The sequence below is a fragment of the Blennius ocellaris genome (genome assembly GCF_963422515.1).
Source record: "Blennius ocellaris genome assembly, chromosome: 3".
NCBI lineage: Eukaryota > Metazoa > Chordata > Actinopteri > Blenniiformes > Blenniidae > Blennius > Blennius ocellaris.
In genome coordinates, this window is record NC_137652.1 from 5,027,962 (window position 1) to 5,051,350 (window position 23,389).

The following is a 23,389-nucleotide window of genomic DNA, read 5'->3' on the forward strand; positions in this document are numbered from 1 at the left end:
GACCATAGTATCTCTGAAGCAGGTGTATATGCTTGTCCATGTCAAATCAAGATTTTTTTTTAATTAAATAAGAGGACAAAGTATCAGTTTTTGTAAAAAACCCAGGAACGTGTAAACGTGGCCTCAGAGGAATCTTATGAACTCCATTTTGATCTGAAGACTTGCATGCGAGATGGTGAGATCACTTCACATCCGGCTTCACAGTGAGAAATGGGCAATTGGCCCAAATTTCTGCCTCTGGTGGAAATGGATGAGAGGAAATGCTTCAACTGCTCAGCTCAGATAGAAACTGCCACTAAAGAAATGTCCTTCAAAGAGCTACTTTTCACTGTTCGACCGAGTGAAGTTCAAAGCTTGTCACGTTTGATTTGTACCTAAATAAAGAAGTTGAATTCATATTTTTATACCGAGTGATTTTGTCTGTGCTTGTTTGCCACCTGTCCGTCAATAGATGAATCAACGAGACCCAGACAAGTAGAAAAATGTAACCTTTACTTATTTACAGATTGTACAGAGGTACTGAGTGACAAGGTAGTATTTACAACACAACTAGTAGCTTAGAAACCCCTGAACTTATACACAAGTGAGATACACAGCAGGGAGACCCACAGGACTGCACACCAGCACACTCCTTCCAACCACTACTGTACAAATGTGTGTGAACACCTGGAACAAATCTGTGCTGAGCGAGGGGCACGCGTCGGGACGCGTTCCTCGACGGAGGCCGGCATTGTGCGGGGAGCCGTGCTGCTGACATCACAGGCCGGGAGCCGGGACGCGTCAGGACGTCCAGGGCTCCGGCCAGAGGCGGTGCACCGGCAGACGGAGTGGAAGTGGCGTGTGTTGGTACGCGGAGCCCAGCGGGTCTAACTCAGGGAGAACTTAGGTGTTGCAGCAAAAATATGTACCACCAGAAACACAAGCACTTCATGCAATTGAAGAAAAAAAAAGAAAAAAAAAGAAAGAAAAGAAAAAAGAAAAGAAAAATCAAAAAAAGTAGGACAAAAGGTTGGTGTAAAAATCTCTGTGATGGTGGACGTACAAACCCCAGTCTTTACCACAACAGTACAGACCCAACGTGTGTGTGCGTGCGTGTGTGTCTGTGTGTATGTGTGTGTGTGAGCAGCTATTTTTGTTTTATATGAGTAAGAGCCAGGTCAGATGTTATGTGTGGGACGACGGGGGGGATACGGAAATACACACGCACACGCACACGCACACGCACACGCACACACACACGCACAACTAACAAGCTCGAAACGCACATCTTCATGCGATTTTATATAAATGCTTGTAACATTATGAAAGATATGCACGCACGCACGCACGCACGCACGCACGCACGCACGCACGCACGCACGCACGCACGCACGCACACACACACACACACACACACACACACACACACACACACACACACACACACACACTATGTGGGAGGGAGAGGGGTTTTGTATAAACCACACAACCCACGCCGGACTGCCATTATTCAGTGAGCATGATTCAGATGCGAGACCCAGCTACGTGTGGCGAGTTAACCAGTTACACAGTTAACTTGCCTGTTAACCCAGCAGTGACAACTGTACAGTGAGGTCCCAACCAACAACACACCAGAGAGAGAAAGAGAGAGAGAGAGAGAGTGAGAAAGAGAGAGAGAGCAAGAGACAGAGTGAAAAAAAAATCTCACACAAGAATCTAAAACATGCCAGTCTTTTTTTTTTAAAGAAGCAGAATAAAAAAGCCACATTGTTATTGAAATGAATTCAACACTTAATACCATTGAAATCAAACAAATGAAATCAGTTTCTAACATTTAAAACAAAGATTTCTTTTTACAGAAGTATAATATTGCAACCTGATATTGTGCATATAACTCACACACCATACCTGTTAGGATTACCAAAAGAGGGGCAGCGTTCACCGTCAAAAGGTGCTTTTTTTGTTTGTTTTTTTCATTTTTTTTTTGTTTCAAACTGTCTTGCGGTCTTTGCAGCCAGGATATATAGATATATGTGAGTGTGTCTGCATGTGTGTGAGAGAGAAAGAGAGAGTAGAGAATAGAAAGAAAGAGAATAGAGACAGACGCTCAGCTAATGGGGCATCAAGTCCTTTTTCCATCAAAATCCTTGTGCTCAAAAATCAATGCCCGTACTCAGTAGATTATGGATTTCTACAACACTCATACACACATTGCCAGCTTGTCGAGTGTGTATATGTGTGTGTGTGTGTGTGTGTGTGTGTGTGCGCAAGTGAGTGTTGCCTCTGTAGCGAGTCACTTTGCAAACTCTCCACATTGCCACGTGACTCTCCCTCTCCCTCTGCTGTGTTCTCGCCAACTGCGAGCCATACAAGTACCAGCTCCTGCTACTCTGACGCTCGTCCAGGAGGATGAATCTGATGAGAGAAACCTGCCACGGCGTTGCACTCGGCTTCTAAATTTACTACAGGAACATTGAAGAGGGCCTCGAATTATTTTGCTTAGCATAGAAAGTCAATAGAAAAAAAACAAAAAAAACTGTACTGTAAATCCTACGAGAGTTGACGCTGCGTTGAATGAGTTCTCACAACTACCGATAGTAAGAGATTTCCAGCAAATATGTTGAGTTTTCAAAACACCACCACTGAACTTTCACTCTTCTGAAAGTCAATCTATTCTATAGAAGGAAGGAAGGAAACAGGGAAGTAGCAAAAACACAAAGGAGCAATTTGCGAAGAGGAAACAGAAAACAGCCTGATGAAAGGAGGAGGAAAGGCTGGAGGGAAGGTTGAGCACAGTTTCAAATAAAGAAGAGAAAGATCAAGAGTTGGCGTTGTGTATACCGTATGTGTGATGCTGTACCCATTGTCTAACACTGCAAAACTTCTGACCTCACAATGGAAACTGACAGAGCTTTGCCCTTGACGGTGCCCTAAAAGTCAATGAACTTCAAAGAGAAAAAAGAAAAAAAGAAAATATCTATCCAGCGAATGATCAAGAATATTTATATTTTTCAGTATAAAAGTGTTTTTGGTCAAACGTCTGTGTAGGTGGTAGGGTATAAAATCTACAAAGTGCACAAAGAGAAGCTATCTCATAGCCTCGACACACACACCCACCCTAATCTACTATCCTAGACTACTGCGTATGTGTGTGTGTGTTCATATGTGCATGAATGTGTATGTGGGCTTGTGTGTGTGTGTGTGTGTGTGCTTATGTGTGTGTGTGCATATATGACCCTGTATAGGAGTTTAACTGTAACACAGGGCAGTAGGAAGCATGCAGTATGACCTGAAGGCTAGCTAAGAGAGGAAGCAAAGATGCTATACTGTATGTCTCTAGATCTATAAACACTAGAACACACACTCTCATCCTGAGAGGCGTTTACTGGTGGCCGAGTGTGGTCCACTTTTTGGAATGTTCAATTAACTGACATCAACAATAGCAAACAGTCTGTTGTTTTGCAACACCCCCCCACCCCCCCCCCCCAACCACCCCACCCACTTGGAAAACTGACGCAGCGCGCGTGTGTGTGTTCAAGTGTTTGTACATCTGCGGGCGGGAAGCTGACCCACTTCTCAGACCTGTTACCTGACCAGCGTGCCCGCCTCCCGGACTAGTCAATTACATAGATAGTACTCTCCGTTCAAGTCAAGGATTACTCTAGTGTAGTTTACTACTCTGTAAGCCATGCCGGCAGTGCAGTTTGGAGGCTCAGACAACATAGGCGGGTTGACTGTAGAAATCATAGTGCAACAGGAGAGTCCTGGGGGGGGGGGGGGGGGTGGGGGCTCAGTGTGTTCAGGTGAAATGTGTGGAGTTTTGTGTGTTTATGTGTATTCTCAGAAAGAAAGGGGGGTGGGGTGGGGTGGGGGGTTTCCTTATCCCCTTTTTCTCCAAGAGGCTGGTGAGAGGGTGGGACGGGTTGCTCGTCTTCCAATCACTCTGTTTGCGTCTTCCTTCGCTTCTCACTGCCGGCGTTTAGGCCCCCGTGTACAGTGTCCTTCTTGTCCCACCCGGATTTCGATCTGTTTTGTCAGACGAATTGTCAGTTTGTGCCTCAATGCCTGCGACTTGAGGCTGGTAAACACACACCGACACTCACACACACACACACACACTCCTCATCTTGTCTTGTGCCTCCAGGTGCCTCTGTGGATTCATCCCTGCCCTTTAGAGGGCGTGATGAAGAAAACAATGATTTATTTACTCAGCATCACTGTTAACCTTTGAGTTCGGAGCAGACCGAACCGTCTATCACCTGTGTGTGTCTGTGTGTGTGTGTGTGTGTGTGTGTCTGTGTGTGTGTGTATGTATAGAATCGGAGCTGCCTGGTCCGGTCACACACATCTCTTTCTTGCATGCGTGCGTGTCAGAGTGTTTCAGTGAGCGTTAAGTGTGCTGCGTGCGGCTCTCAGACGTCAGATTCGATGCTCGGCATGCGCCGATAGAGCCGGGGTCGGTTACCACCCGCGCTCGAAGCTCGCGGTGCTGTCACATAGCTCATTGGCTGAGCGGCAGCCGGTGGAACCATGTAGGCCACCATGGGAGGCTCCTGCTGAGGGTAGAACACCTGTTGGTCGATATGGCCGCCATGCTGGTTGATGTGATGGCTGCCATGGTTACCGAGAGTAAGCGATAGCGGCATTCGCTGCTTATAGAGCTCGTGGGCAGAATTTCTCTGTGGAATGCGTGTGGCAGCCTGGGAGGCGGGATCTCGCTGAGCCGTGCCAGGGGCTGACTGGAGGAAAGGGTTGTGAGATGGCCGGTCGGGGAAGAGGCTCTTAGAGCGCCGGGGCATAGGCATCGGGGCGTCCAGGCTGTGGTGGTGCGACGGTGACGGGGAAGGGGGGCTGCGGCTGCTGAACGGTCGATCGGAGCGCATGGTGAGAACGTTAGCGTAGGCCCCCTCGTCCAGGGTGAGCTCCCGATCCCGGTCTCGGTCGGGCAGGCTCAGTCCCCGCAGGTGCGGGTGCGGCTGGGGCTGCCGCTCCGGGATGCCGTCCGGAAGCACGTTCTCGTAGGAGGGCTGGCGACTCAGCTGGAGGTGCTGAGCCGACGAGGAGGTGGGGAGAGGAGACGGGGAGGACGGGGAGGGCTCGAAGTGGCTGACGAGGCCGTCCCCCTCGCCCACCAGGCCCAGCTCGGCCTGCGGAAGGTAGTGTGTAAACATGTCCCCGCTGTGCGGGTGTGTGTGGGAGTAGTGTGAGTGCAGGTGATCTTCGCTGATGTCATACAGGTTCCCCAGGTGGGCGCAGGCATCGCAGCGAGCTTGTGGGGAGCGAACAGTGTAAAGGCCCGAGTATCCGGTGAGCTTCGTCAGACAGGAGCGACAGTGTCCGGGCCGGACGCTTTGCGTCCCTGCAGTCCCACCGGCAGCGTCAAACGAACCCCCGGATTTGTCCTTCACACTGGAAACAGAGAAAACAATGCTTATATTCTAAAGAACAAAAGCAAGCGATTGAATCATGCCTCTGCGGAGTATTTTTTTGTTGGACACGATACCTGCTGTGCGTGTAGGTGCTGTATTTCTTGTCCTTCAGGGAGTGCAGGTCGGCCTCAGCACTGTGACTGTGGTGCAGAAGGCTGGCGCTCAGCTGCAAAATGGGAGTGTCGGCCTGGAGTGTGTGAGCGTGTGAGTATGTGCTGTCAGGTGGAAACAGGTCAGGAGGGTAGCTGAGCTCATCGCCTCCCTGGCTGTCTCTCTGGTACGGGGGAGCGGATTGGAGACTGGCCTGGTCTGAATCAATGGAGTAGATTTTTGATCCCCCGCCTCCTACGCTACCCCCTCCCCCACCTCCCCCACCTCCCCCCCTCTTCCTCAACTGATTGATGGGCTTAAATCCCCCTCTTGTGGCCATGGAGTCAGAATCTTTGTGGGACGGCGGCCGACTGGAGCACTCGGAGATGTCGGAGTGCTGTGGCTCTTCTGGCAGGTACCGCTGGCTCTTCATCGCAGGAGGCCCCGGCCCAGACGTCGGGGCGGGGCTCGTGCCCGGAGACACAACAGTGGGCTGAGTCTTCAGCGTTTCCACGCTTTTCTTCCACAGAGCTCGGGGCTTCGAAGCGGGGCCGGCCGGCCCGGCGGGCCCGGTGGGCCCGGCGAGGCGGGTCTTGCCGTTGTCGTTGGTGATTGACAGCTGGGGCTTGTTGGGACTGGTCTGAATAGGGGGGACTTTCTGCTGCACGGGAAATGGCGCAGCATTGTTAAGGAGGTTTTTGTGTCGCCCGGACAAAGACAGGAAACCCTGTGGACCCGCGGCGTTGCTATAGAGACCAGGACCCTTCTGAGGCAGACTATGGAGTGAGTTACCTAGGAGACAAGAAGAGATGCACCTCAGACAGTGTATGCAATAAATGAACGTTTGGATGGATGCTGAGCCAGTTAGCTGAGACATTATCTATTGCCCTGGCATGCAGTGTGCCATCTAATGCCTTTCTAATCATGAGCGGAGCTTTCACACGACTCTCAATTCAATTAGATTGTTGAGACCACGACAAGGTGAAGGGAGTCACCTCTACCTATGTACACAAAGACTGTATGGAAAAAGGAAGGGCAAAGTGAGCCATCTTCTTACACGTTTGACTTGTTCTGTAAAATTCATTTGAATACAAACTATCAAACGCATGTTCCACACATGCTCAAGGTGAATAAACCTACCTTTACCTGACATCACGTCCATGATGCTGGGCTGCACGAGGACAGTGTTGCGTTTGGGTGAAGACAGAGCCATGGATTTGGCAGACTTAAGCAGGTGCAGCATGTTGGCTTGAGGACTGAAGTCCAGCTCCGGCGCCTTTTTCTTCATGTCGATGTGAACACCGTGGATGCAGCTCCAAATCCCCTGGAGGAGAGGAGAGGAAACAAGAGGCGAGGAGGAAATAGGAGAAAAAGAAGGAAAATGAGGGGCAGGAAGATAAGAGAGATAACTGAAGAGTCAGTGTAATTCACAATCTAGCAACTTAACAAAAAAGGTTCAGACGTGCGTGAGACCAATTTCTTCATGAGATAAATTAGCAGAGACCTCTGCATCCTTGCTCTTGTGTGTTTACTGCAAACCTTAACCTCATTTTGTTTTGCAACACGGCTCGAAGAGATAATCGCCACTTTTTTTTAATTTTTTTTTTTAAAGCTGAACTGCTTCCAGAAGCGCCTGCAAAATTAAATTTAGGCGATGATGTCACTGGAGGGGGGCCTCTGAGTGCAAGGAGATGTTCTTCCTGGAGCCACTTAACCTCCAGCATCGCTGCACAAACGGCGTGTGTGCACAGGGAGACACACACACACACACACGCAAACGCACGCCCTCCCAGACACACATCGCACTCTCTTTGTAAAACACTTAATGTGTGAAATGCCGCTCGTCTGGAATAAAAGCCCTGCCTAACACAGAGACATGACATATGAATAATGAAAGAATGGTCTGTCTGGGTGTGCCCATTTGTGTTTTCTGTGTGCGTATATTTAGGTTTGTGTGTGTGTGTGTGTGTGTGTGTGTGTGTGTGTGTGTGTGTGTGTGTCCTTGTCCGTCCGTCTGTCTGCGTGCGGTCAGGCCTGCCCGCCACCTCACCTCACTCTACCTGAGTGTGGAACCATTTCACCTCTGACAGATGCACTCCTGTGTGTCTCTATATAGGCGTGATTGTGTGTGTTTGTGTGGATGACTTAAAAAGAAAAAGCACAGCATATGTACATATGAGTGGGTTGTGTATATAGTGTACGCATATGAGTTTATGTCCACGTCTCCATCCTCTTAGCGGTTTGATTCCTCCAGCCTCCCATCCATATGTGCATAAATCCATCTCTGTCTCAGCCGGGTTTCATAATACCCCCCCCCCCCCCCCCCCCCATTTCTTCGCACTTTTATCAAACACATGCACACTTAGATTCCCTTGCATTTGCAGTGACAAGGGCATTTGTTTTAGACATCGAGGCACAAATACGATAATTTTTCAGTCAGAACAATGCTATATATTTTGCTCGTCTGCCGACTGCTGTGACTATTTTCGGTACACTTTTGTTGGCATTTGCGCCACATCTGAAGAACTATGAAGATGAGGCAAATCAGACAGATAATGGATTAAACCTTGACTGCTTTGTTAGAGATGAAATTTTTGCACAAGACAGCAACAGACTAATCTTTTTTTTTATTCAAAGTTTCTGTGATGTTTGAACTGATGTTGTTTAACAGCACGGAGGCTTGTCGCCTGTCTTCAAAGTCACAGTAATGTGCTGTTTTAAACCCTGGCCCATTTTTCTGCCTCGGCATGTAACAGCATTCAAACATTTTGCAAATATGTTCAAAGTTGTGTCCCCACCCCCCCGATTCTCTGTGTGTTTTACCCACTCATTTGTCGGCTATCGTATTAAACATCAATGACATTAGAAGATATTCTAATCCCTGGTTCTGCTATTGATATTTCAACAAGTGCTTTATTCCAGACGCAATCAATTCTGCACATCGGGTCTGTGGCACTCTGGGGGACAGCGTTTGATCAGTGAGCGGAGTTCAGCACTATATATCGTAACAGTAATATCTTACAGGATGACAAAAGAGGCAACAGAGGCAAAAACTCAGGAAACCGAAGCAGGAGCTACTTCCTGCTGTCAAAGTGCTGGTTCAGCTCCTGGGCATGGCTCACCCTGCTGATGGTGAAGAGCAGACCCGGCCTCCCGGAGCAGACGCCAGTGAAACAGTATCTCAGCCTCCAGTAGAAGAGATGCTCCGAGATGAAGGTGAGTATTGAGAGACCCATAGCTGTGGCGAGCATGTAGAACACACCGGCCATGTTGTCAATGTCCAGCTGGCTGGACATCACCTCGTTCTTCTCACTGTGGCAGATTCCAGTGAGCCACTGGGCCTCCAGCTCCTCCATCTCACCTGTTGAGCAGGTGGACAAAAGCAAGGGTGAAGGATCAGGAAAGCGGCGTTCGAAATGTGCAGGGAGGAAAAGAGGGAGAAGAGAGAGAGAGAGAGAGAGAAAGAGAGGTATGCGGGTAAGAGGCCGTATCATTGTGTGCGAGGATGGAGGGGAAAATGAGGAGGAGGAGGGTTCGAGAGGTGAAGTGGTAAATAGATTGTAATGGAAAGGAGACAGGAGGTGGAGTGAAAAAAGGGGGCTACGGAATGTGAGGGGGGAGAGAACTGATAGTGATGGAGTGATAAGGAAAGATGGGGGGGAATTATTATCAGATGGAGTGTGTTCGTGTGTCCTGTGTGCTTGCGCATGAGGGTGTTTGCCCTGAATAAAAAGACTGGGTGTGAAGTGAAGCGCTTTAGTGGCTTCAGCAGTTTGATTTCAGCCTGGCTCATTCTCCTCCATCCATTCGCAGCATCTCACAGCTTATTATACAGAACAATCTGGAGGAGTAAACACAACAGGACACGGTGGACACACACACACGCACACACACACACACACACACACACACACACACGCATATGCACGCGCACACACTCACAAACCCACAGAGAGTAATGATGATGAAATGGTGTGTTAAGACTAGCCCCTGATAGCTTTCTGACAAAGGGAAGAAGGAGAGAGAGTGAGTGTTGGGGGGGGGGGGGGGGGGGGGGGTTAACGTGAACGGCCGACAACAGTGAAAAACCTACGACGTTCAGTGTGATGTCATGGAGCGGAAACATAAAAAAAAACCTTACCGTCTCCTATGATTCCGAGGATGGCCAGATCCACGAGTCGCTTCCAATAAGACCCCTTCTGCAGAGCGATGCCATAACCTGTGGTGGCGAAGATGTAGCCGCTGCCGATGGTCACCAGCTTACAGCCGTCGTCTCTGCCCGCCATGTAGTTCAGGACGGCGGCGTCGTAGATGAACGCGTCCAGTTTTCTGTTCGACAAGTGCACAGTGTTGTTATGGAGACCAGTTTTATTTTATTTTATTGTTTTGAGCCTGGCGGTCAGAACTCGTCAAAAGGTGACAAACTGCGTCTCACAATATGATCAACATGCACAGAAAATGGCGAAATAATTTGACAAAACTCAAGATTCTCCTGAACTTTATATTAACAGCTTTCAACACAAAAACCTCCAACAGGATTTGGTGGGAAAGGTTGACATTTTGACAACTTTTCTATTTAAATTCATCTCAGATGCAGATGAAATATGAAACAATTGTTTCTAAAAGTCTCAAAAAAACATTTTGTGTATGTGACCTGAGAGGGGAAATGTACTTGTAAATGTGCTCAGGCCTGTATTATTTACATACACCTAGCACCGTGTGGGTCAGTCTAATGACTCACTTACATGTCAGTGAGTTGGAGTGAGATTCTCTTAAATTTGTATGTTAGATGTTCTTATAAATAAAAAATAAATAAATAAATAAATAAAAACATTACCGGAAGAAATAGCAACAACAAAACAAATGAGATAAAACTGAAGATAAACTGGTGTTTATTCAAAGCTGCTAACATCACAAGTACTGTGGATACAATTACAATATAATGTAAGTTTAAGATGGACATTGGTCATCTCGCTGGACTCTTCCTCTCCAGTAAACAGGAGTTTAGTGAAACTGTAATCAAATAGCCGGTGTATTAGCACTAAAGAGGCAGCAGCTCTGCGGCTGTTCTCACATGGAACATAAATGAGGAGTCGAAATGTCAATAATCACGTTGCTAAATTTAACCAAGTAACCAAGAGTACAGTGCTGCTACTGTACACGCAGTGTATTGCCATTGGATACATGGATATTTTCAATATGTATATGTAATGTAACACTATTACACAGATCCACAAACAGCCCCTTTGTATTAATGGCATCTCTTGGCTTTCTTGGACCTAATGTTCCTCATGCGAAACAGATTTGAGAGTCACTTTGATCAGTACATATTCCCACACATGCAGGGCGGGCTTCTCTCTCTGTTTTTTTTTTTTTTTTTTTTCCCCCCCACTCGCAGGTTTTGTCATTTTTCCGCCATGACATGCTGCATTCAGTCTGAAGGGTGCAACAATTTGTATCTGACACCGAAATCCCCCAAAGTGAGGCGGCAACATCTGAGGTCAGCAGAAAAAGAAATTGATGAATGGTGAATGAAACACAATGCTACCACGAGCTGCAACCGCCATCCTACATGGATGTTTGGTACCAGGAAATTCCATTTTAAACTTCATCATGAAGAGGAAAGGGCTTTTATATAATCAGATCAGTGGCCACCATGTTAGATATGTGCCCATAAATATAAAACACACTGAATTTAACTGTTCACTAAAGGACACATATGAAGTGAATCTACTGCCTGTTGCTGTGATGGGATGAGATGGATTTTGTTCAGAGTATTTCAAGCCAGCGTTAATTCATTACACTGTGCATAGCATTACAGAGAAATATAAATTCATGAAAAGATGGATTGCATTTTTACCATGCATCTCTCATCTCAAAGTATTTCACGATGGACAGAAAAACATTTTTTTCCCCCAACTCACGACCATTTTGCATTTTTCTGTCAAAACAACGAGCGTAGATTTGTGTTTATTGTTTCTTCAGGACCATCCAGTTTTGCTAAAGAATGCAGCTGAAGTGCTGATGATTCTGCTGAGCACATTCATTATAGAGTTTTTGGATGTTGTTGTAAACAAAGCCTAATATATGAGATGGGAGAAAACCACCTATCCATTTGAAATGTAGTATCAATAAAGTAATTATTGCGGAAAGGGGGGAAAAGCAAAAAGTAAAATTATGTTTGAAGAAAATACCCAAAAGATCAAAGCGCACAAAACTAATGAACAAATAAACGAACTGCAACCATCCTTCCATTAGTGTGTGTGTGTGTGCAGCAGGGAGAATAAAGGTAGAAAACTCCACAACAAATTACGCTCCCCCCTAGTTTGGCAGCTCCCCGCTTTCCAGCAGCAGCGAGACTCTATAATGAGCTCGAGCAGACAGCGTCTGCGTTTTACCGTCGGTGACAGAGACACACTCAGCACCGTTACAGCGGCATTTTAGCATAAGCTAGTGCCGGGCCCCATGGGGCCGGGCTTCTGTGCGATGCAAGGGCTCTTTGCTGTTTGTTGTTGGTTTTCACATGTTCCTCGGCATACGTGCTGTTTGCAAACAGAAGCGCCCCCTCAGGTGTGATAAAGCTCAACTTGATGTGATGCGGCTTGACTCGTTTAAGCGTACCCAGTCTTGAGGCTGACCAGCGCATCCACGACGCCGGTCTGATGATATTTGGTCATGTACTGATGCATATCTGGATAGTTCTTCCTGATGTTGCGCTCAGTGCTGCCGTTGGGGACCGTCCCGAAGCGAAAGGGAGGAGAATATGAGTACGGACTCTGGAACTGTCGGGAGAAAAGTGAAGAGCGCAGACAAAAGAAAAAAAAATCAGACGAGGAAAGAGGACCGGAGGAACTCACAGGGACGTACGGCGGGGCAAGAGTGTGCAGAGGGAAGGAGGGACACGTGGGGAGGAGAGGGGAGGTGGGAAAAGGAGAGTGACGGGAGGAGACGGAGGAGAAAGGGGAGACAGTGGACTGGACTCATCAGTCATCATCATTGTGTGTCCAGTGTAGCGCAAGACTGGCTGGTGTTCTGCTGACACTGCCAGCCTCTGCGAGCTCCACGCACACACAAACACACGTCGTGTGTGTGTGTGTGTGTGCGTGTGTGTGTGTGTGTGTGTGTGAGCGCCGTGCTGGCACTGTTAGTGCGGTGACAGCTACGACCAGAGGTCTGCACTGTTGAAACCCCAGGGCGCTCTCCAGAGAGTCCTGTCTGGCCGCAGGGCTCGCATCCATTACAAGAGCAACCCTGACTCTGAATGTGTTAACTTTCTTCTGTTTGCATCCGCGCGTGTGTGTGTGTGTGTGTGTGTGTGTGTGTGTGTGGTGTCCACATGCGTGTAATCCCACCTTCTTGTCAGAAAGTCCGGTGACTTGGTCCACAAACTCCTCCTGGATCATGAAGGCGGCCAGGTTGGCAGTGTAGGAGGCGAGGAAGATGACGGCGAAGAAGGCCCACACCGAGACGATGAACTTACTGGTGGTGCCCTTCGGGTTCTGAACAGGCACAGAGTTGTTGAAGACCAGACCCCACAGCAGCCATATGGCCTTACCGATGGTGAATGATGGGCCGTGCGGGTCTGAGAGCGAGGGAGAGAGAAACGGGGGGGGGGGGGGGGGGGGGGGGGGGGGAGCAGAGGAGCGATCAGACAGAGGAGGAGATAAAAAGGATCACGAGCTGCAGAACTGAACAAGGTGAAGAAGTACGAGACCCTGAAAGACTCACTTTTTTCAGCCAAGAGTGAGAGGACGACAATGTCGTATAAATTCTACTCTTCTGAAATTCCATCCTTACTTCAGCCGACTACGGACTGAAAGAAGCTTTGAAAGATTCATTTAAGATCTTTTCACTGTCTGCAAATCATCACACATCTTTGAGAGAGAGAGAGAGAGAGAGAGAGAGAGAGAGAGAGAGAGTGCTGCCTCCCCTTCTCTATGAGGTCTGCATGTTTAATCTGCATGCTTCATCTGGCAGGGGCTTTACCCCGGGTGCCCTCCCCGACACAACCAGAGCATCGCAGACATGCCGTCCTTTTTACAGCTACAAAAGTATATCTGAAAGAAAAATGGAAATGTCGCCTTTATTGGCCAGCGTGAGGTCTAAGTCATTTTTTTTTTTTTTCTTTGCACTTGATGTAACTTTTAATTTGTGCAACAAGTGCTGCATATTAGAAGAAGGGAAGGGCAATTTAATTTAATGGGATCAGACGGGTGACATTGTACAGAAAAATGTGACAGTATTATTGGCTTTAATTTTTATTGATGCCTACAGCTTACGCATTTGGGAACTATTATTACTGCCGACAGGCATTTCGGTCGCATGAGAAGAATTACGAGCGTCTTTTCTTCTGGCCAAATCAAAGCCATAAACAAATGTAGTGAGTAAAAGGACGTCGACTGACTGATTGGATTTTCCATTCACGGATAAACCCGAGCAAAACAGTGTTTCTCGGACTGATACAAAGAGATAAGAAGAGAATTAGCAGCCAATGAGACGTTGCTTACAGACTATTGAGCATCCAGAGGCAGCAGGTTCAGCCAACACCGGAACAACAACTAATTTGCAGACTTGATTCAGTAACGTTTGTGATGCGTTGATTTGATGTCTGTAAAGCTTTTCACCTTGCAAATGTTTGAAAGCTGGGCAAAGCCAGAATGTAACTGCAGGCATTTCAGGAAAAATACACTTGTTTGATTTATTTATTTTTTTGGGCCTGAATTTTAGATGAAAAACTGATACTGCCTATTCATCTATATTGTTATTATAAAGCAAGTGTCACGAACTTCTTGTCTTAGCCTAAAAAAATAAAGACAGAGGTAAACAGCCAGCCTGGCTGACTGTGTGTTATGGTAATGCTCAGTGTTGAAGAAATTCTACGGTAAACAACCCTCATAACAACACACAACACACAGTTTACGCCTCAGTAAACAAAATAAATAGTCAGGTTCAAAGGTGCTGGCAGGCAGATTTCTTTCCCGTCGGAAGGAGCCAGACTTAATATTTCCACTAAATCTAATCGTGCTAAGCTACACTAACAGGCATAACTTCATATTTAAAGGGAGAGTTCAGATTTTTGGAGGTGGGGTTAAATGAGGTACTAATCCGTAGTCAGTGTGTTTCCCCGCAGTGAATGGAGTGAAGGCATCCTCAGACTTGAGAAGCAGGCAGCTGCGCCGACTCCAAAGCAACATAATGTGCTTACACGAGTCGGCGGCGAAACCCAGTGTCGCTGTCTCAAAGAAAACCCACTATGTGAGCTTTAAATAGAATATTTCATGAGGTCATATTTTCGTCAAACAGCCGTTTCTGACGAAGAATATCTACGCGCCTTATTTCTCTGGTCAAAATCGTAGCCTTCGTTAACCAAAGGCAAGAGTTTGATCAGGTGGAGACAATTTTTGTCCAGTGCCTCCTTTTTCAGTGAGTATTTCTTTAATCGTTTTAAAGTTCGGCTGTATGACCTCAAAGCACACTTTGATATAGGAAGGATGCTGTGTATCCAGAGTAGGTCTGATGAATGTGCATCGAGATTTTATACTTTCATGGTTTTAATGTTATGTAGAAGACAAAGTCATAGGTCAGAGAAAAAAAAAAGACAGAGGGAAGCTTTAACTAGACTAAAACAGATGTGCAGAGAAATACACACAGGAAATCCTCAAAGCCACTCTGCATAGGATATAACACATTATTACTATATTGCTATAGTTCAAGAGGGGAGGACAGCCCATTACTTATCCAAGCATGTGCAAATACACAGCAACTTCCCCAGAGGTGGCTTTACAAAGTGTCTTTAGTCCCTTAAGTAGAATTTTCAAGTGTGTGTACTTTACTTGGGTACGTATGAGGACCTTTACTTCCTGCATTTCACAGACATATCTGTACACTCTGCTCCTCACAGCATGTTTTAACCTCTGAAGATGATTCAGCGTTACAGCGGCGGAATCAAAGCAGCTGATGATGAGTTACCGAAGCTGCAGAAGTTGACGTCTCGAAGAGGAATCACGTTGCATCAACAATGGTTGAAAACTGACATGACTTTCTCCAAATGAAAACAGACTCTTTCATTCATCACAATATCACAGTCAGCAGTATAGCTTCAATGTGTGAAAAACTACATTAAAATACAACTGATGCTGGCGTATCACCCAGTGCACAGTCGTGAAAACAAAACTCAGGTTCCCTTGCAGCTGCACAAAGTTTACTGTCAGTATGCCGACCTAATGTGGGCTAATGTAATGTTTGATTATATCCACCAAACAATATGAAGAGGGAAACAGTATACGATTTGCACTAAATTAAAAGATGTAAAAAACAAACAAAAAAAACCCCCCATTATAAATACAGCATCAATCTGCATTTCTTTTTAAAGTCAGCCAACAAAAAACGTCGCACTCATCACAGGTAAATATTTCATACAAGCCTACTTTAAATAATACAAACTATCCCTTTAAGGTACACACTTCAAAGAGCTAATAATCTACAGATGCTCAGAAAAATAAGCAGGAACCCAGGGAGCTTTCTGCCAGAAAATTAATCATTTTACTCACGCAAAATATACAACTTCTCTCAGGCACTTTGTTCTCCCAAAAATAGAAAGTGTGTATGTATTAAAAATGAAGTTATATTGGCAAAAAAAAAGAAAAAGAAAAAAGAAAGTTCCCCCAAAGTTGTTGGTATTCGTTGTTCAATCAGTGAAAAACAGTAAACCAAGCAAAATGTAAAGATTTATCGAACATCACTGAGAACTGCTGAAAGGAATGAAACACAGATTGGCCTTTAGTTTATTTAAATGTTAAATTAAGTCAAAATGTTATTTGGTTTGAACACAAAATAAATCACCCTTTTAGCCAGCAGGGCAGCTCCAGGTGCTGATTTTCGATTCCTGGGGGGGGGGTGTTAATGCTGCCTAACATTACCTGTGCCGTCTGAAGGCGGGGTAATAATAGGTCACTTCTTTTGCTTCGGGGGGAAACTTGGATTTGAGCTTCCTGCTCCCGGGAGAAACAATTGGTGTGATATTCCCGACGACGTGCGTCTGAGTCTACCTTTGCCTTGGGCCAAGTTGCGGTTGAAGCCCAGCGGACTGACGAACTCAAAGAGGAAGACGGCGATGGCTGTGACGATGAGCAGCATCACAAACATCATCACCCAAACAGACGCACTGAAGGGCTCTGAGAGGAGGGAGAGGGAGATAAAAAAAAGAAAAGAAAAGAGAGAGTGAGTTTAAGAGGAATGGAGTATTTCAGACGGAGAGTGGAGGAGCAGGAGGCTCATAAAAAGTGAGGGGCAGAGAAAGAGAAAGGGGAGACAGACTCGTAGGAAATATGGGAAGAGTAGCAAAAAAACAAGGGGGACGAAGGGGGGATAAAGCAAGGAAAACATGACAGAGAAGAAATAGAGAGAGGGGAGAAAGGGAGACAGACAGACAGAGAGAGAGGGAGAGGAGGAGAGGGGGAGTTAGTCACAGAGAGTTTGACGGAGCACATTTCCATATTTCTCATTATTCCCTTGGATGAGAGCTGAGAGAGGGAGAGGCCTGGGGCGGGGGAGATGGTAGAGGGAAGGGGGGAGAGAAACGGAGAGTGAGAAAGAGAGAGACAGAGAGAGAGAGAGGGAGAAGAATCAAACTCCAAGTGATCTGATGTGTCCTGCTGTGGGGCGTGTGTGCGTGTCTGCGTGTGTGTGTGTGTGTGTGTGTGTGTGTGTGTGTGTGTGTGTGTGTGTGTCGGGGGGGGGGGTCTGTGTGAGTCTGTATGTGTTTGGTATGTACCAGGGCAGGAGTTCAGAGTGACGGATGAGTGCCAGGGACGCTGAACCCAGAAAAACTGTACACGTGTGTGTGTGTGTGTGTGTGTGTGTGTGTGTGTGTGTGTGTGTGTGTGTGTGTGCGTCTGTGTGTGTGTCACTGTATGTATAAGTATGTGACTGCCAGGGTTAGCCAACCCTGAGAGATTGTGCACTGAGGTGCCTCTAATATGAGTGCGAGAGATACTGAACCGTCACTGATACCCTGGCCCAGGCTCCACACACACACACACACACACACACACACACACACACACACACACACACACACACACACACACACACACACACACACACACACACACACACACACACACACACACACACACACACACACACACACACACACACACACAATCATCCAATAAGCTCCAATGTAAACACACATGCTCAAAGCACTCACCCCGTAACATACTGTACATGCGGCCAAAGCACATTCGCTCTTCGCACATCTTTGACTCGATACAGAAACATCTTGAGGTATCGGTGCAGGATCACACACACTTTCTTTTTCTTTTCTTTTCTTTAAAAAAAAAAAAAAAAAAAAAAATCCTTCCACGCACGTATACTGACACATGGCTTGATACACAGGGACCAACACATGCATGGTCCAATACATCCCCTCGCTTCCCGCCTCGCTCCAATGACAATACGAGACATTAGGCAAGCACAGATAAGCGCTTCAGTTTCAAGTCATCTGTACGACGGAAGGAGAGGACGAGAGGAGAGAGAGGAGAGGGAAGGGGAGAACGGGAGGCGTGTATCGAGAGTGCTTTGTCTTTGAAAAAACAAAACAACACATGCACACACACACACACACACACGCACACACACACAAACAGCTGGCACGCTCCACTTCCACTGCTGTAGTAGAAATATTAATGTGCTTAGGGTGTTGAGGCCCAGATAAAGTCAGGGCACAAGTGGAATTTGGCCAGCAGATATTGTCTGAATCAAATATTCCATTTCATGTGCAGAATTCTGCCAATATGGAGGCACCGCCCACTTTGAGGGACACAAAACAAAAAGGCGGACTCACCGAGGAAGGCAGAAGGAGAGACGGTCCCGTTGCTACGTGACACCATGACGCTGATGCCAGTCTCCACGAAGGGCACGGAGAAGTCGATGACCTCTGACCTCTCCTCGTTGATGGTCAGCGATCCGACGGCCATCACTGCCTTCTTGTACACCACCTGGCAGAGAAACCACGGTTAGACTTGGTGCACAACTCACACTGCAAACACGCACTGAAATACATACAAGTGAACTCTGTAAATATTTCAACAGCATTGGTTCATTCCTCCATTTTTTTTTTTTTTTTGGGGGGGGGGGACCTGAAAGATCACAGTGGCTGAGGGTACAACGCAGAATGTCAGGCAGAGTTGGAGGGCATCTCCGACCATATCACATGCAAAGTAAAAACTCAACTGTCTGCTTCAGAATGCCACCATTTCTGGGTGTCCAAATGAATTCCGACAGACGGACATTGCGCTCATAAGGATGTCGTTTTTAGTGCGTAGTAAAATGTTATACGTCTTTGGATCTAATTGGCTAAAGGCTTCCGGCGATCCGCTCTCATAAACATTCCCGTGATCTATGGATCGTATTGTCAAGATCCATTATCTGATGGTTCATGTTCAACCTTTGAGGTTTTTACTGTGACAGCACTTGGCTTCAATTTAATCCGTGACTGAATGACTCATTTCGAGAAAAGATGAATGATAAAGACTGAGCAAGCCTCCAGCGATCCTGCCAATGAACCTGAACTCCCCGCATGGCGTCAAAAAAGACCTTGCAGTCTCTGTGTTTTGAGCTCCGGTGATGGGGCGACACAGTTCCAGATACTTGAGTCACTGTTTGTGGATTTTATAGGATAAAGCTGGCAGTGATCCATGTTTTTCATTTAACAAACCCCATGAAATGACCGTCCCGACAATGAACTGATCCCACTAATTATTCTGTTTGCTCAGCCAAAGCCTGATTTTCCTCTGTGCCCTTGGGCTTCATCATTGTCCAAAAACTATTAGAAAGACATCAGTGTCCTTTCATGACAGTGAACACTGGCACTGTGGTTTATTTTCAGTCAATCCCACATGAACCACACTGCTGATGTAATTAGCGGTGCAACAAATGTACATAAATCCAACGAGACTTGAAGCTACTGAGTCTACTTTAGTGGTAGATAAGGCAGAGAAGCTGCAAATTGTTTGAAAACCTTCTGCTTTATATTTTTGTTACATGTACAAGGTGTCAATGTAAGCTGATGTCACTGGATGAGTTTTGACTTCTTGTCCACGGCAGTCTCCTGGGAATCTAATCACTCTGTCGTTCAGAACCTTCAAATACAAAGATCTGTGATTTCTGTCCGACTTCGTGGTTCTCAAGCTGTGTTCCCAGGATCCCTGGCGACTCCCGAAGGTGTAATTGGACGACTGATCTGAACCGTTTTACGTTTGACACAATAAGTGTACCTCAATAGTGAAAATATGCAGTCAACACGAAACTTTAGCATACAAACCTGTAAAATACCTTTAAGTTGTTAAATATAAGGAAAGACAACCACCGTAAGGCATTATTTGGAATGTGTGACTTCCACACAATAAAATTTTAATACATTTTGAAATGTATTGCTCTCTGTGAACTGGTATTGTACCAACAATTGAATAAATTTCCACATTTATTAACTGCATATGAAAGGTTTAAAAGCTGAGGTGCTCATATGAAACACGGCCAATTTATTAAAAAAAATAAAAAGAGAGAAGTTCACCCAGTTTAAAGGCTGGGGTGTACAATGCTTTGAAAGCTCAGCCTGTAGAAGCTGATACCAGCTTGTGTAAGACGTTCTTTTTTTTATGTCTGCTCTCGCTATGTTTGTTGTAACAGAGGTTTCCTAGAAGATGTCCCATTTAAAGGAAGTGCTTTTTATACTGGACTGCGGGACGAAGGGAGGAGCTGCATAAAGGACTGAGACATGATCGCCTCGAACTGTACATCACAGAGAACTACTCTCGCCATAACAAACTCCCTTTTAATCTTTTAACAAGCTATATTGTTGAATAAATGGAGCTATTTAATACACCGGGTTTTACAGTACGAGTGATTTAAATGCTTGCAGAGACAGGGGACGTTATTCAGAAGAAAAAAAACAAAACAAAAAGAAGGCTGTACCTCTCCAACCATGCCATTCCAGACATTGTTGATCTTCTTCCCGTGCTTCCCGTTGGTGACCAGGTAGAGGTCGTAAGTGAACTTCACGTTCCTGGCTATCTTCTTCAGGATGTCGATGCAGAAACCTTTGCAGCACTGTTTAATATAGGCCCCTCCAGAAGTGCTGTTACTGTAAAGTCACAAACACACACACACATATATAGATATATATACATAAGCAAACACAATTAGACCACATTTTATTTTTTTTACAGTATATCAGAGGACATTTTAGTGTTATGAGGTCGAATGTGTGGAGTGTGATTGCAACGGCGCAGACTGACTCCTCGCTCCACATCTGCCGCTTCCATCAAACTGTAAAACTAGAATTATGACAGTGCAGAGTAACCGTAAATACTGCTAAAGGGCAGAGAGAGCCTGTACAGTGTGAGAAAGAGAGAGAGTGTGTGTGTGTGTGTGTGTGTGTGCACGAGTTTGTGTGTTTCCCTCAGTGCCAGCAAACCAAACCAGATGAAAACACAGGAGTACTGAGCAGATGCTGCTGGGCTTTAAATAGAGCTCGGCTCTACAGAACAACCAACCCACATGATTAAAATATCAGCTGTCCTTTCCTCGTCTCTCTTCTGTGTCCTTTTCTCTCTCGCTCTCTGCCTCCGTCTCCGTCTCCTTGCTCCAGCCCGTAAGGAGCTGCTCCTCCAAAACTCACCGCATACCTACACACAACGCAGCCGCACACCAAAGATGCAGAGAATGGAATCCGATGTTTAAGTAAACTTTTCTGACAGCCGTCCCTGAAGACCCCGGAGCAGTGAACTCGACTGGATTGTTGGATCAAATGATTCTCATCATCTATTAAACCGTACCAGCAAAAGCATTTCCATTAAAACTTAATCCGACTCCCATGTCAGCCATCTTTGATAGGGCATGTATAGATCGGATCGGAGAGGTAACTCCGTGACCTTTTCGCTTGCCATTGCAGTCCAATTGAGTTAAATTTCAGTTAAAGTTAGGGAAGGACAAAGGAATTAGTGGATAGAGAAAGAGAGATCAAAGAGATCGAGCGTCAAACACATAAAGGATCTTTTAGGAGCAGTCAGCTGGATCTGTGGTGCCGCGTGTGTGTGTGTGTGTGTGTGTGTGTGTGTGTGTGTGTGTGTGTGTGTGTGTGTGTGTGTGTGTGTGTGTGTGTGTGTGTGTGTGTGTGTGTGTGTGTGTGAGAAGAAAATGCATAGTGTGCATACAGTATGTGTATGTACATTATGTGCCCCAGGTGTTTTAATGCATACATACAATATACATTAGTTCTTCCCAGCTGAGCCCTCTCTGTGTCCTTATGTCACTGAGTAAACACACACACACACACACACACACACACACACACACGCACACACACACACACACACACACACACACACACACACACACACACACACACACACACACACACACACACACACACACACGCACACGCACATCTGTTTGATCTTGGCTGAACAGTTGTAACAATAAACAAATAAAATGGACGTAGTGACTGAGTAAATGGAGCCTTTACGGACGGCTGGATGAACACACGCGGACACAGAGATGGACAAACACAGCAACAGGAAATATGAACGGCGGCCCAGAAACACATTAGTGACCCGCTCAAGACTTGAACAGTCACGGCGCTCCAGAGGAACGCTGAGACACGGCGGGTCAGGCCACAAGCCGGACTTTCCGCGGGAGGTGGTTTAGTCATCTAATTGCCCCTGCCCCGCGTGGCTGATCCCGGCGCCTGTTGTGATGCATCTCCGTCCTGCCTGCGTGCTCTGTGGCCGTCTGAGACAAAGCCTTCTAATATAACTCATTCTCTCCATTAAAAGTAGCAAAATAAACCTTCAAAGAGAGTAATTACAGATGAGAGGGTTTTTTTCCTCTCACTTCCCCCGTGGCTGGCGGTGATGGTCCTAACCTATCTTTATCCTCTGCTACCCTCCTCTAATGGCAGTCCCGAACAAATTTAATTTTCGGCTGTCTGCTTTAAAACTGTCCATGGCAACAATGCTGTCATTCACAAAGAGAATAGTTTCAAAAGGACATGTTTTTTTTTTCTTTTCTAGTTGGACTGTAATCAACCAGAAGCACAATACAGACAAGAAAGCCTGCAGCAGCTATGATTAATGTTTAGATATTTACAAACACCTGCACATAGATGAATTCAGACAATAAATTGTAGAATTTAGCAAAAAGGAAATAGATTTCTTGAAAAAAAAAAAAAACACACAACTCCATTTTCTTTCTCTTAGTGAGTGTCCATATACAGTATACAGCAGATAATTGGAGCGATGTCACAGATACGAAGTGCAGCTTCTTTGAGAAAGTTTTTACTGTCACTGACGACTCGTGAAAAAATCTTGGCATTGTTTACACACTCAAGAAGACCTGCAACATATTTCAGCCTCTACAACAAATGCCTTTTAAGTGCTTTCAAAGAGAAGAGCCCATTGTGGTGTTTGACGTGTTGCCGTTGAGTGGAGGCTTTAAAGCCTTCTGATGGGCTGTCATACATGTAGAAAACACCCTGAACCCCCCATATATATATATAGAGAGAGAGAGAGAGAGAGAGAGAAACTAAAATAATTAGTACAAAGAATCAAAGATAAAATAAAGCTGTAGATTTGGAAAATTGATTTCATCTGTAGCAAAATATATTTTCAATAATTAGACGCAAAGGAGGATTTTTGAGCATTCAGCCTATTTCTGCTCTGGAGAAAGTGAAATCTATGCAGTCAGTTGGTGAGCAGTTCAGAGTTAAAAAAAACCCCCAAACAACTAACAACTGGATGTATAAATAAAATAACAATCACTCTGATGAAGTAGCACAGCAGAAGAAGTCTGAATTTGTGAAACATTTCCATTCCATTAGCCGATGCCGT

At 45.9% G+C, this 23,389-nt stretch overlaps 1 protein-coding gene across 1 annotated transcript in view; it reads right to left on the reverse strand.

Annotated features, from left to right (window-relative positions):
* Positions 1 to 4,391: 4,391 nt before the first annotated feature.
* The window catches only part of grin2ab (glutamate receptor, ionotropic, N-methyl D-aspartate 2A, b), a gene marked incomplete at both ends in the record, with an annotated part of 110,800 nt that continues 91,802 nt past the window's right edge, over positions 4,392 to 23,389 (reverse strand). The window contains 10 exons of the mRNA XM_080520735.1: positions 4,392 to 5,388; positions 5,483 to 6,290; positions 6,639 to 6,822; positions 8,621 to 8,859; positions 9,640 to 9,827; positions 12,120 to 12,280; positions 12,851 to 13,080; positions 16,547 to 16,672; positions 18,346 to 18,499; positions 20,475 to 20,643. Coding sequence (XP_080376861.1) covers positions 4,392 to 5,388; positions 5,483 to 6,290; positions 6,639 to 6,822; positions 8,621 to 8,859; positions 9,640 to 9,827; positions 12,120 to 12,280; positions 12,851 to 13,080; positions 16,547 to 16,672; positions 18,346 to 18,499; positions 20,475 to 20,643 — 3,256 coding nt within the window. The remainder of the gene's footprint in view (positions 5,389 to 5,482; positions 6,291 to 6,638; positions 6,823 to 8,620; positions 8,860 to 9,639; positions 9,828 to 12,119; positions 12,281 to 12,850; positions 13,081 to 16,546; positions 16,673 to 18,345; positions 18,500 to 20,474; positions 20,644 to 23,389) is intronic.